The following is a 14,935-nucleotide window of genomic DNA, read 5'->3' on the forward strand; positions in this document are numbered from 1 at the left end:
GCAACTTCTCATGCTTCATTTGCATAATCTCTGCCCGAGGCTTTTTGCGCAAGAGGTTTTTGCGCAAAAACAAATTGTAGACGGATCCATTTTGCACAAAAAAACTTTTGCACAAGATCTGTGATAAGATATGCCTCCTTTTTTGAGGCATAAGGAATGTTGCTTTTACTGAGGTCTAATCTAGTCAATAAACTGAGAAACCTTCCCTTTAAACAGCCAAAAGCACATTCTACCACCATTCTGCACTTGCTCAGCCTGTAGTTGAATTGCTCCTTACTGTGTATGGCTTCATAAGCGAGGGATAGGCTGGGTCTCCAAGAATTGCTATTGGTATTTCAATGCCTCTGATGTTAGAAAGTTCCATCTTGCAGCTTTCTGAAGAGACTAGAGTTCTCAAAAGTGCTCACATCATGCACCTTTCCTGATCATCTCACCTTGATGTCGGTGAAACAGCCCTTGTGATCCACCAGTGCCTGCAACACCATTGAAGTACGACTTGTAGTTTATGTATTCTTTGGTAAGATGATTGGGTGCCATCGATTTCCCCCACCACAATTAGGGAATCCCATCACAGCAAAGCCCTCAACTGTGTCCTGCACGTTTCCCAGAGTCACTACCCTTCATAGCAGAAAGGTATTGATTGCCTTGGTTGTTTGGATCACAGTAGCCTCAACTGTAGATTAACCCACTCCAAACTGATTCCCAACTGACTGCTACATGTCTAGCATTGCAAGTTTCCACAGGGCTACTGTCACTCACTTCTCAACTGTTAAGGTGGGTCTTATTCTGCTACTGCTGAGCTTCAGGACAAGGGTAATTCACAAATTTCCATGAAAGTGGTCTTGAACATGCAAAAGTTTTGCAGCCACTGCTGATCATCCCATAGCTTCATAACTACACAGTCCCACCAGTCTGTGCTTGTCTCGTGGCACCAAAATCGGTGTTCCACTGTGGCAGGAGGCTAAACTGCTGCCAGCATCTGCCAGGTGCTCCACTCAGGTGCTTCACACAAGTGTCTCTTTATGGCTTCACATTCTTCCTTGCTCTAGCACGTCCTGATAGGCTCTGGAAATACTATAGCATAAAGCACAAGATGTTTTCTATGATTGACATAGAACTTTGCTGCTGAACAGGATCCATGCTTGCTTTGCTATGGCATCTGCATAGATAACCAGGGAAAAAAGAGCACGAAAATATTGTTTGTCATTGCATTCAAACAGAGTAAGAGGGGAGGAAGGGAGGCGATAAGTGCATTATGGGACACTGATGCCATGTACCCAGAACCACCCACTGCACTGCCATTGTCCCATCAGGTACTGGGAGCCTGACTCAGAATGCAAAGGGATGGCAGGAATTTGGAGGACAGCTACCCACAGTGCATCACTGTCAAAGTTGACTATAGCCACCACATAGAATATGTTCACACAGAAGGAACATGCATCTTCAACTTTACAAAATCGGGTGCTTAAAAAATCAGGTGCTTCATAAATTCAACCTTATCTCATGGTGTGAGTGAGGCCTAATAGTCCATCTAGCCCTATGTCCTATCTTCTGACAGTGGCCAGTACTAGATGCTCCAAAGGGAATGAACAGAACAGGGAAATTATGGAATGATCCATACCCTTCATCACCAGAGCATGGGGTTAGGTCCCTGGCCAGCTTGGTTAAGAGCCTATCCTCCAGCTAATTCTTTTTTGAATCAGCTTTACTTCTGTGTTTCGTATCTTCTGGCAGTGAGATTGGCAGCTTGACTGCATTGTGTGAAGAAGTACTTCCTTGTGTTTATTTTAAAGCTGCTGCCTATTCATTTCTTTAGGTTTTATTACCTTCTCTCGCCCTTCCCCTCCCCCCAGTTATTATATTCTGTGAAAGGAGTAAATCTCATTTCCATATTGACTTACTCCATGCTATTCATGATTTTATAGACCTCTATCATTATCTCCTCATTAATCATCTCTTTTCTAAATTGAATAGTCCTAGTCTTTTTAATCTCTCCTCATATGGCAGTTGTTCCATACCCCTAATCATTTTAGTTGCCCTTCTCTATATTTTTTCCAATTCCAATATACCTTTTTGAGACAAAGTAATCAGAACTGCAGACATTATTCAAGATGTGGGCATAACACGGATTTATATAATGGCAGTATGACATTTTCTGCCATATTGTGATCCCTTTTCTAGTGGTTGCTAGCATTTCTGTTAATTTTTATGGATAAAACAAGACTTGCTTTTACTGATACAATATTTCATATTGACAGAGAAGTATTTTATGAAGATCAAATTTTATGAAGATCAAATTTCAGTTCATGAAGTTACGATGCAGAGCTTAATATTTTAATATGAAATACCATATACCCACATAAGTCACATTGCTCTTTGTTATTAACTAAAAATATCTATTAAGAAAGGTTAATAGAAACTTAGTAACGGCAAGCATCTGTCTGGAGTATGGCTTTTGTACATGGCATTTTTTGTATAATGTGAACAAGTAGTTCTTGCAATTATAGATGATGTCCTTCAGTTACATTAGTTATAAAACCCTGCAGTTTTTACTGTAATTTCTCATAATGGCCAAGTAAGCTTCAATTTGCTACATTTTAGAAAGACCCTAGAATTATACCTTTTGAATTTACATATCATGTAACTGTTTTGACATAGTAATGATGATTAATAAGAGTAAAAAAATCATCCTCTTCACATTGAGTACTGCCTAAAAGGAAAATATAATATTCCATTATTTTGATTAGATGGTCAATCTCAATGATTAGGAAATAGTGCTATTTAAAAAATTTTGTTTCATTGAGGATGTTTTGTGTGAAAGAAACTTCTGGTTATTACAATTAATAGTATTTTAGCATAAAGTATTGTTATTAAGCCTGAATAAAGCAAGTTCACTTCATAAAGAAAGAGGCTAAATGAAACTGAAATTCTAAAGAGATACCACCAGAACTGAAGGTATTTCTTTATCTAAGGAATTAACCACTTGAGTGTCATTTAAAGGACAGAATGCTATGGGGATGGAGAAAGGACCATTTACTAATCTTTATGAAAAATGTACAAGTATACACAATCATTTTTTCTTCCATTATCTTAAACTGTCTTCTTGTCTGACTGGCTTACTTAACCACTGTAAATTAGACTGCTATAACAATTAAAATGTTAGGTAAACTCAGTTTCTAGCACCTGCCTTCATAAATGGCATATTCAGAAACTAACAAAGGTAAAAAAATTGAATTAAAAAAAAAAGTATGTTAAACTAATATGCTTAACATACAAAATATATATTTCTTTTTCAGGTATAGGTTTTGACATTAAAAGATAACCATAACATTTAGAAAGAGGGTTTAATTTGAAAGTTTTTGAGATGATCTGATGTATTTAACTGCCACCCAGTGGTCAGTCATCATACTGTCATAGGCTTTTTTTTTATTAAACCTTGTACAATTAGCATATAATAAGACAGCATAAAAATGAAAATGATTCCTTATTTTTTGTTTGATTGAATATAATGATTTTCATATATTTTATTTTAAGAACTGTAATGCTAAACCATTTCCCTCTCCTTTTATAAATTTTATTTTTAATTAAAATTAATTTGGAATATAAAGATTGAATGATAAAAGAATTTTAGCTATAGCTAACTATTATGACTGACTTCTAGCTATTTGTCATTTAATTCCCATTCTTTTCTATTTTCATGCCACTGTTGTCTTATGCTTACCTTTGGCTGCCTTCACATGTTGTCTGCATCTGCACACTTCTCCATCTTCTGCTCCACAGGGATACAAAACTGTACAGAGGTATACCACTTTCAAATCCTGTGTGAAGAAGGAACTCTATAGCAGATAAGTTACGGTATGTGTTAGTTGCTTAGTCTTTCTAAATGTGCTGGCATGCTGATTGGAATGGCTACATGTTAAACTGTCACCGTTTCCCACTCCTCCTCGTTACAGAATTAAAGAATAGATTATCAGAGTATAATCATCATAGTATTTTTAAAAGGTTATATCATTCTTTTTTAGACTTAAGACTATCTCAGACTATCATTGCTTTGTTAGCTTATTGCTTTGTTTGTACTATAGTCAAGGAAATACTTCTCCTTCCTCCACAGCACAGATTTTGTGAGTTTCTGTTGGTATTTTCTGTCTGTTCTGTACGTAGTTTTAATCATGTTTCAGATAATTCTGTATGACATATATGGTAGTAAAAACTTGTGTAGCTTTTCCCGCTTCCCCCTGATAAATAGTTATTTAACTTAATTCCACTTAGTTTGAAAATGTATTTCCTATCATTGCTGCTTGAACTCTTTTTAGAAAACGTGTTGATTTTTTTGGTCATTTAAGGTTATAAATGTCAATGTATTATTTTGCTTTCTGTCCATAACAGTTCTACAGTAGCTACTCATAGGGACATTAATAACTAGTTTAAGTCCCAGACATACAACAAGATAGAGCACAACATTTTGACTCAGACATATCAACTGTCATCTATGAAACTTAACATCAATAGGAATTTACTTTCCAAAAAAGAAAACTAAATTTTGATTTTACTTTTAATTTAATTACATTTTAATTTAAGAATCCTATGTCTGGGTCTGTTCTAAATATTGCAGTATTATTGTGCTGGTGCCTCAGAACTAGAAGGTAACTCATTCTAAACAGGCAAAACTCTAGTTTGTCTATACAGGTGAAATAAAATGTAAATTACAGAAGAAGGGGTGGAAAAGTGTTTTTTTAAATTCTTTCTGTTTAATAATTAACTGGTTAGACACATAAGGTAAGAAGAATTATTTTAGTTGAATTTTAACTTTACATCACTTTGTAAGGCTTTCTCTTTTGATTCCTGGTTTGGTAACTTGAGCATTATCTTTCTTTCCTACCTTATTCAATCTCTTATTAACTAAATCCCCAATCCTGCAATTTCTTCCAGGAGTACTTTGTTTTCTCTTCCCCCAATAATCCTTTCACATCCTCCTTTTCCTGTACTGTTGTTGAATGGCTTGGCATACTTTTGTTTGTCCTCTTATACTTCAGACTGTAGCTTCTTCAGGGCTGGTATCAGGTCTTCAGTAGATTGATAAAGTGCTGTACATTTACAGTAAAGCATTGTATATCTATGATGCCTTCTTAGTGAGTTTCAGTAATTACTATAGGAACAAAATGTTATCACCCAAAAGAACTCCAAAACATTAATATTAAACCGAGTAAAATTTTCTTGAGACAAGAAAGTTTTTGTGCACTAAGCATCAAGTTTAAGTGCCCATACTCCCTGAAATCAATTCAGGCAGAGTTAATCTGTTCTTCTGACATAGATATAATAAATACCATGCCGTGCACTACACATAGACTTAGGTGAGACTGAGAAACTGAAGCTTCATGTAAGAGTTGCTGTTTTAACCTTCTTTGCCTTCTCTAAAATTCCCCCTTCCCTTAATGTGCACCAGCTGGTTAATGCCGTCCACCCAAGTGGCAGTTGCATTTCAGTAGTTATGTATGTACCATATCTTATGTACTTTGGAAAATTTTAGTTCCTTTTACATAAAAAATGTTACATTCATTTATAATACTAATCTGTGTTATGAAGACAGGTGAAGTGATTTTGAGCGTGCTACTCTGAGAGTTGTCTTAGGGACAACAGAACCTACACACCTCACACTGTACATATTAGGAAATGAGTGCATATACTCTTTTAAAAAGTCATTGCAAAACTAAACTACAGAAACATTTAAAGGAGAAGCATATTATGCTATACGTTACACATCTCTATATTGCACTAATGACATGTCTTTCACAGTATGAAGCATGCTATCCTTATAATAAATCCTGAAATCTGTCCTTGGGAAACAACTAAATTTTGCCAGGTTCAAGCAGTTGACAGTAGTCGTGAAGATCTTGTTTCTCTCCTTTTGCGGCTGTTCCTGTGAGTTATAGTATGTGAATTATCATCAGTAGGAGCTCACTTGGTTAAGGAGGAAAGGGGAGAAGGAACTGTTAAGAGAAGACAATCAAAGACTGAGATTATAAGTATGAATTTTAAAAGCTAATTTCTAGTTTTCTTACTCAATTTCTTATCTAATATAAATATTTTATACAGCCAAGGTTTAGATTTGTCATGTGGAAAACTTTTAATTTCCGTGTATTGCCAGTGTACAATTGTCTTTATATTAAAAGGCTACATTTTTATAGAAGTAAATTTGACCATCATAATAGGCAATTATAGGAAAACCAGCCAATTATCTAGGAAGCATTGCTAGATCTTTTCTCAAGCAAAGTGAAAAATGAACTTTCCTGAATGTGCACAAAACAGGGATTACAAGTCCAGTTTTAGTGTTATGTGAACAACGATCTGGTAAAGTAAATTGATTGTTTTGGATAAAAATTAAATATAGTAATGATATAGTTGTTTGGTTTAATTTTGTTTAATTCGCTCAACTATTTTTCACTCCAAATTTTAGGGAATCTTAATCTCCAAAATGCAGGACTGCATTTTGCTTCAGCTACACCAGACTAACATGGCTACATTTCTATTATTAATCTCCAAAGTGTGCTGTACCTCACTCAGTGTTTGTTACACAGGGATATTTGTTATTTAACTGTTGACTATGGACTGTGTTCCCAGCCATGTGAGACAGGAGCTAGCATCTCCCATTCTGCTAGAAAGCATGTTCACATTATGCCTCTCATCACAAGCATCAGCTGCTGGAACCCTTTCCTGCTGCCAATCTTTCCTGCAGCAAGCTTTTCACTGTAACAGTAACTACATATACGTAACATGCTGCTTCCACTGGTCTACAGTGGTGGCAGCAGCTTATTTGAAAAGGTAACTACATTTACTTCAAATCAAATTTGGAAAGGTCATCTCAATGCCACAAGCACTAAGAAATTTTGGTATTTTTATTTTATTGTGTAAAAATGTGAACTTTCTGATACAGCAGTAAAAATGAAAAAATTATCTTAAGAACAGGAGACTTCTGAATGAAAGGATATGTTTTCATTTTGTTACCAATATAGACAAATTTATTGGGTAAACGTTAACAGTGTGCGTGGCAGTGGGGGTGCAGTTCTGGAAACTACTTACCTTTGGACAGATTCCACAACCATGTTCATGTGCAAGAATCTGCATGTCAGACTTGAAAAAGAGCTCTGTGTAAATTTGAAAGCTTGTTTCTCTCAACAGACGTTTGTCCAATAAAAGATATTACTTCACCTATCTTGTCCCCCTAATCTGAGGATTTAGCACTTCATGGCTATAATAATGAAAAAATTGCCTAATTTGCATGAACACATGTAAAATATAATCTGATATTAAGTAATTTAATGTACAGTGTCTGTTTATAATTCTATACTTGTTCATTTTTACCAGGAGACCCCAAAATATGGTTTGAAGGATTACTATGTTTGTGTGACAACAGTAACAAGCAAACATTTAAGAGAACTCTGGAAGCAATTTCGGAGTCGAGATATGCTAGGATAAAAAAAAAAGAAGGAAAGAAAAAACTTCAGCATTTGATTACTACTATGTTTCCTAGATATTGTTTGTGAAAAACAGAATAACATTGGTAAAGAATGTATCTTTCACTTGTAGCACTATGCACTGAATCACTACAGGCTTTTTTCACTTAATTTGTTGATTTATTAATGGATTTTTTTTTCAATTGCTTTTTCAGTATGTGTTTTATTTTGAGGTTTGACTTACATTGTCCTCGGGCCTATAAAAGTATATCTTAACATGGTTTTAAATATATTTGTTGTTTGTATTTATTTTGAGATTGCCTTTCATTTAAAGATTTTTCAATGTATCTCTTGTCAGTGGTAAAAAATTATTACCATGTTGTGAGGATGTGAATTTGTTTTTAGAAAATGAATATTATATAAAGTTTGTGCTAAAACAGGGATGAGAACGCATTTTGTACTACAACAGTTGCATAAATGTTGAATGTACAGGTGTAAGTACTCATGAGCCAACAAAACTATCATTTAAAAACAACTATAAGTAGCAAATGTGATATAGAATTATCACATTATAAATAAATGTGAATTATTGATGCTGTTAATTAAGAGCTACTGGTGTCCAAAAGCTGTAAGTCTTACTATTAAAATCTTAGTGATTCCATTTAATAAAATCTCCTGATTTTAAGATGTCTGACTGTGTACAGTATAATTAAAATAAAATGTCAAAATATTAGCCAATATTTTATTATGTTAGGTCAGGGGTGAGCAATAAGCAGCCCACAGGCCAGAAGCAGTTCACCAGGGTTAGCCTCTAAAAGGCTGCCAGCACTTTATTTATGTGTGCCCACAGGTATGGGCTCTTGCAGCTCCTGTTGGCCATGGATCACTGTTCCCAGCCAATGGAAGCTGCAGGAAATGATGTCCCAGTATGCACTGCTTCCTGTAGCTTCTGTTGGCCACAGACAGCAATCTGTGGCCCATGGGAGCTGCAAGCACCCATACGTGCAGATACACAGATAAATAAAGTGCTGGCAGCCTTCCAGGGGCTAACCCTGGCAAACTGCCTTCGGCTTATACCTCTGTTAGGGTATGTCTACACTACCCTCCTAGTTCGAACTAGGAGGGTAATGTAGGCATACCGCACTTGCAAATGAAGCCCGGGATTTGAATTTCCTGGGCTTCATTTGCATAAGCGGGGAGCCGCCATTTTTAAAACCCCACTGGTTCGAACCCCGTGCAGCGCGGCTACACGGGGCACGAACTAGGTAGTTCGAACTAGGCTTCCTAGTCCGAACTACCGTTACTCCTCGTGCCTAGTTCGTGCCCCGTGTAGCCGCGCTGCACGGGGTTCGAACCAGTGGGGTTTTAAAAATGGCGGCTCCCCGCTTATGCAAATGAAGCCCGGGAAATTCAAATCCCGGGCTTCATTTGCAAGTGCGGTATGCCTACATTACCCCGCTAGTTCGAACTAGCGTGGTAGTGTAGACATACCCTTAGGTAAATACAATGCTATTTAGAACATAGTATTGTGTTTCTGTAACTTTTTTTTTGCCAGTGTGTGGATTCAAACTTAGTCATGTATTACCTGTTAATAATGTATGTTATATCAAACTTGGGCCTGGTATGGGGCAGAAATTAATCCTATTCAGTTTTGCTAGACTGCCATTCAATACTGAACAAATATTACCCCTGGGGATGTGGCTTTGAAAAAGTTAAAAGGAATGCAGAGAGTAGCACAGAGCTACAGCCAGTTACAAAATGTTACAGTGACAAATGTAAATATCATGAGACTTTGGAAATCGACCTTAAATAAATTCAAGAATTAGTAAAGTTTTAAATACAGCTGTGGATTATGCAAGCAATCTGTAGCCTGTCTGGTCTCATGTCTGTGGACTTCTATGTTGTGAAGAATAATTTTGTTATTTTGTTGTTGAATTAAGCCCTAAAAAATAAGGATTAATGGAGCACAATTCTACTTGTTTTTACATATGCTTGGTCTTTTTGTTTGGGGCAGGTGATTGCCTCAATACAGAAATTGCATTTAGAATTTTTGCACTGCTTTTACAAGGCTTATCACATCATATAAATAAAACCACAAATACTAACTCACTTTAACACACAATTTTAATGTCACTCTTAAGAAAATGTATTGAATATTAAATTAATCTGTATTTATACAGGATCAATCTATGCATGAAAGCAGGAATTACTGAATATTAATTTATTTACATTGTGTTATCAGCCATAAAAAAGTTTAGTTTAGAGGTGAAATTCAGTGCTAAATGTACTATTAGACACACTATATTGTTTTTAATCTTCCATTATTATCATAAACACAAAGAGTTTTATTCTTTCACCATGTAGAATGTGGTTGTCTGTCACTCAAAGGTCATGTATGAATTAAAAAATAACATGTTTTCTTCTGTATTAATAAGTATAAGTTCCAGGACTAATCAATTTACAAAGATTTTATCCTTTTTTTTTAAATTGATTGTAAAAACTTTGTTTTTGAAAAATTCCACTTTATGAATTTCAAGAAAAAAATCAATATTAGTTAGAATGTTTTCTTTGGCATAGTTTATCTGGCTTTTGGTAAAAATTATATCATAAGAAAATACTAGCTAGAAAAATATTAGATATATTTTACTGTGGACAGCATTTCAATGATACATATTCATGAAATCCCTGCTGCGCTCTCCTCTCAAAACTGACAACTAGAAGATCAAAGAGATTAAGCTAATGCTGATAGGCCCTGGTATAACTGACAACTGCTTTTTCTATGTGTAATGTGTTACAGGACCAATCACTATGTATGTAAAATCTTGGTATCTTGTTTCCAATTTGTATATTTTTCTAGATGGTGCCCAAGTACAGTAGAGAGGCATGAAACAAAATGTATGAATGCTAGATTAGCCCATTAGAGTGTAGTTTCTGCTTTTCTTTAATAGTACAATAATAATGTATGTAACTGCACTAATAAAAATGCTTATCATATTCTTGTTCATCACAAAATAAATGTACTTGAAACAAACAGATTTCCTTTGTTGCAGTGCAGATTAATCAAATGTAGAGCCTGGCTTAGGGTGGGCAAACCATGTATGCCTTGCCTTCCTCTTAAAACCAGATCCATCCACAAACCAATTCACGTCTATTTTGTCTGTAATTTCACTCAAGATTGCTCCACCCTGGGACCAAACAGGCCCTTCAGAAGGAATTTCTGATAAGAGAAATTCATGTTGTTCTCCTTTTGTTAGAAGTTCATAAAGGACTGGAGAAAAACTTGGAGTCTTTTCCATGGTCACATTCTTATTCAATAATGGATTAAAGAATGAGACCGATCTTTCACTCTCAGGAATGGAAAATAGGGGTGTCGTTATATACAGACAATTTAAAGAGAAAAGTCATGTACTTTATCCCATGTGGGAAGGACCAGTGCAGACAGTGAACAAAGCAAGTCCCACAATGGAAAATAGGATGCTAGGAGTTATTAAAAAAGGGATAGAAAATAAGATGAAGAATATCTTACTGTCCCTATATAAAACTATATTACGCCCACATCTTGAATACTGCATACAGATGTGGTCTCCTCAAAAAAGATATTTTGGCATCAGAAAAGAGCAACTCAAATGATTAGGGGTTTGGAATGGGTCCCATATGATGAGAGGCTAAAGAGACTGGGACTTTTCAGTTTAGAAAAAAGGAGACTGAGGGGGCATATGATAGAAGTATATAAAATTATAAGTGGGGTGGAGAGGGTGATTAAAGAAAAGTTATTTACTTGTTCCCATAATATAAAAACTAGAGAACACCAAATGAAATTGATGGATAGCAGGTTTAAAACTACTAAAAGAAAGTTCTTCACACAGCACACAGTCAACCTGTGGAACTCCTTGCCAGAGGAGGCTGTGAAGGCTAGGACTATAACAGAGTTTTAAAAAGATCTAGATAAATTAATGGAGGTTAGGTCCATAAAAGGCTATTAGCCAGGGGGTAAGGAATGATGCCCCGGCCTCTGTTTGTCAAAGGCTGGAGAAGGATGGCAGGAGATAAATTGTTTGATCATTGTCTTCGGTCCACCCCCTCTGGGGCACCTGGCACTGGCCACTGTTGGCAGACAGAATACTGGGCTAGATGGACCTTTAGTCTGACCCAGTATGGCCATTCTTATGTTCTTATGAAAAAGGGATGTAGTTTAGACATACTCTAAAAAGAAAAACACCTGAAAAGAATTGGCATTTTAATAGGGACATTATTAAGGGCCCAAAAGCAAACTATTCCACTGCATAGGAAAGATGCAAAGTATGGCAGGAGATCTTTTATGATCTAAAAATCAAAAAGGAGTTGTATACAAAGTGGAAACAAGGTCAAATTACAAAGGCTAAATATAAGCAAATAACACCGGTATGCATGGGCAAGATTAGAAAGGCAAAGGCAACAGCTGACCTGGAGCCAGGTAAAGAGCCTGGGAGTTAGGAAGTGGCCCAGGGAAAGCCAATGCGTGTGTCACCCCCAAGCAAGCATCGCTAGCGTGGCTGGGGCAGCCATGGCCTGGCTGCGGGAGCCCCTGGAGAGCGGCTCAGGCTGAGCACGGAGCAGCCAATGTGGCTTCCCCTGTATCGCCCCCGTTGCATCCCTTCCTGCAACTGCCCACCCCCAAGAGGCCTTGTGCCAAGAGGAAGACCCCCAACTCCCTCCAGCATTCCACCATGACAGGCAATGGAGTGGCCCGGCCACAGTGGGCTGGGACCAGGGTGCACTGACAAACAAAGCAGTAGTGGTATGGCTATGTCGGATAAAGCGGAAGGTCAGATAAGCAAAGGTCAGATAATCGAGACTCTGCTGTAGCTTCTTTTACACTGATGGGCATGAACACAGAGATTAAGGCAAGACTACACAACACACAGGCCCCATTTAAGTCAGTTCTGCTGATACTAATAAAATTCAGTATTTACGCAATTTCCACACACGACAGCATTTTAATAAGCCATGACAGTCCAGGAATGTAACTACTAAAATGCATATCAACAGAAGACTATTATATTGACTACTTTTTTTCTTTTGGCTTCCACCTGCGGGTCGTGTTTTGAGCTCTGCGTAAACCCAAACCATACCGCGGACTGCAAACAAATAGGCCTGCGGTCCACGGGCTGTGTGTTGAGTAACCCTGGTTTAACCCTTTAGTCACCAAGTGCTGACCAGCGCTCCTATCCATCACAGCATCCTACAAGTAGTTCATAAAATCTTAACACTAAACATATTCTTATAAACTTTATTTATGCTCTAAAATAAACTCCATTTTAATAATGCTAATTATAACACAGGTAAGGCACAGCTGTTTTCAGTTATATACTGGTCAGTGATTAGTTGAGGCCTAGGAGCATTGGCATGAACTGGTTACCTGGTCTGCCAGTGCCATAACTTCCTTTTGTAATTCCTCAATCTCCCTAGTTTTGACTAGGTAAACACTTTTGGCTGATATATAAATTTTCCAACTCAGGGTTAAAATCCCTCTTACCCAAATAATTAATAAACACACTAAACGACAAGAGCCCAACTGTTTGGTACCCACTACTATACTTTTACAATTTTGCAAAGTCTTACTCTTTCTGTATCTCAGGGCCAATTTCTAATCCATGACAATCTATACCTTTCTCACTGTGACTTGAGTTTTATTAATAGCCTATTGTATGAGACCTTGTCCAAAGCTGTTTGACAATCCAAATGCACTTTAATCAATCAGCTCTTTCATAACTATTATGTTGTTGATACACTCAAAATTCTAGTAGTTTGGATAAATGCTCTCTGGTGTTCCTGGAGTTTCTAATTCAGTAACTAATTTGTGCATACATACCTAATTACAATCTGAATTTACTCAGCCATTTCACAAGTGTTTCTGTGTGAGGAACATTCATTAAACCATGTTTGGGAAAAGTGAGCCAGCACATTCTCCCCTCTCATCTCTTGCCAAGTAACCCATTGTGATGTCAAAAGTAGAACCGATTGCTACGTTCACTGAAGTTTGAGCCATTATTTATTGTGACATCACTGGCTGCCCACAATAGTTACTGTATCAGTTACTTTACAGTAATACTTAGCATGTAGCTGACTCTTTCATATATTCTAATGCATTTTACAAAGGTGTTTAAGTATCATTATCCTTATTTTACAACTAGGGAAACTGAGGGATTCCTGTCTTGACTGCTGACAATGTGCAGAACACAGAAAAAGATAAGATCCATGCCCACAAAACACTTGTGCAGGTATATAACTTTGTTCAGTTCAATGAAACTATTCATATGCCTCAGGCTAAGCATCTGCATAACCTGTGGCAGGATCAGAGTCTAGAGAGCAGGCTCAGTGCTTCCATGAAAGTTAAGAAAAGAGAACTGAGCTCAAGCAAGGGGTCACTAGTTTGCAGACTCTAAAGAGGGATCAGGCCACCTGGCCTGATCTCAGCTTTGTTACTCCGATTTAGCCCTAACTGCGTTGGTTTCAGGGGTGTTACACCGCACTTCAACTGAAGGCAGAGGGATATCCTAATTTCTTTGCCCCCTGCCAGGATGGCCTGGCACTTTCAGGACCCAAAGCAGGTGCTCTGCCCTCCTCTCCTTTTAAGCGAAAATCAAGGTCTCGTTTCCTGCGGGACAGGTCCCTCGGCCTGAGCGAGCCCCTAACGAGAGGGGCTGAGGTGTGGGAGCTGTCGGCCCCCTTCCCAGGAGCCACAAGGACCCCTCGGGCGGGGACTCTAACAGCGGCAGGTGGGCGCACACAGCTGAGCCCCCGCTGTACCTCTGGGCTCTTCCCGTGAGGCGGCTCCTCTTGCAGCCGCCTGGGCCCTTCCCAGCGCCGGGGGCGGGGCCCGGGACTAGCTCTGGAACCGGCGGGGGCGGAGCAGCCCCTGCGCGGCGCAGCCTGCCGGAGGAGCCTGTCAGGAGGCAGGGGCGGTGCCCTTCCCGCGCTGGCAGGAGGCTGCGGCGGCTTGGCTAGGCGGCTGCGCTGCGCGGGGCCAGAGTCCCGCACGGAGGGGCAGGATGCGGTGCGGGAAGATGGCGGCGCCTGCGGCGGCGGGGAGCCGGGGCGCTGCGCGGCGGCGCTGCCAGCGGCTGCTCTACTGGGTGCCGGTGCTGTTCATCTCCAGCATCCTCTGCTGGTCCTACTACGCCTATGTCACCCAGCTCTGCCTGCGTGAGTGGGGCCGCGGCCTGCCAGGGACCCCCACCCTGCGGCGACCCACGGGAGGGGAGGGAACACCCGGAGCTCGCGTGGGGCGGGTACAGCGTAAACAGGGACCGAGCCCTGCGCTGGGGCGCTGCCGGCTGGGCGCGCAGGGCTGGCGGCTTGAGGCCTTTGCCGTTCCTGTGCCGGACTGAGCCCCAGGCGCGCTCCCGAGCCGCGGGGTCCCCGTGTCCCGGGCGCTAGTGGCGGAGGCGCTCGGGAAGTGGCCCCGTGTCTGAGCGTCTTGTCCCCCCGTCTCCTCTTTCCGG

The 14,935-nt window shown here is 39.2% G+C and overlaps 2 protein-coding genes across 9 annotated transcripts in view; both read left to right on the top strand.

Moving 5' to 3' along the window:
• The window catches only part of MICU3 (mitochondrial calcium uptake 3), a 104,154-nt gene extending 95,585 nt beyond the window's left edge, over positions 1-8,569 (top strand). For 4 of the 8 annotated variants that reach the window (XM_075930355.2, XM_075930359.2, XM_075930356.2 and 1 more), the window contains 2 exons: positions 3,781-3,855; positions 7,363-8,569. In XM_075930355.2, coding sequence (XP_075786470.2) covers positions 3,781-3,849 — 69 coding nt within the window. In that variant the 3' untranslated portion in view covers positions 3,850-3,855; positions 7,363-8,569. The remainder of the gene's footprint in view (positions 1-3,780; positions 3,856-7,362) is intronic. The other 4 variants (XM_075930351.2, XM_075930357.2, XM_075930354.2 and 1 more) reach the window with 1 other exon arrangement.
• A 5,814-nt stretch (positions 8,570-14,383) lies between these two features.
• ZDHHC2 (zDHHC palmitoyltransferase 2) overlaps positions 14,384-14,935 on the top strand; it is a 49,795-nt gene continuing 49,243 nt past the window's right edge. Inside the window, exon 1 of the mRNA XM_075930364.2 lies at positions 14,384-14,636. Within this exon, the coding sequence (XP_075786479.1) occupies positions 14,483-14,636 (154 nt within the window). The 5' untranslated portion in view covers positions 14,384-14,482. The remainder of the gene's footprint in view (positions 14,637-14,935) is intronic.

This window comes from Pelodiscus sinensis, chromosome 4 (genome assembly GCF_052426305.1).
Source record: "Pelodiscus sinensis isolate ZL-2025 chromosome 4, ASM5242630v1, whole genome shotgun sequence".
In the NCBI taxonomy this organism is placed as follows: Eukaryota; Metazoa; Chordata; order Testudines; family Trionychidae; genus Pelodiscus; species Pelodiscus sinensis.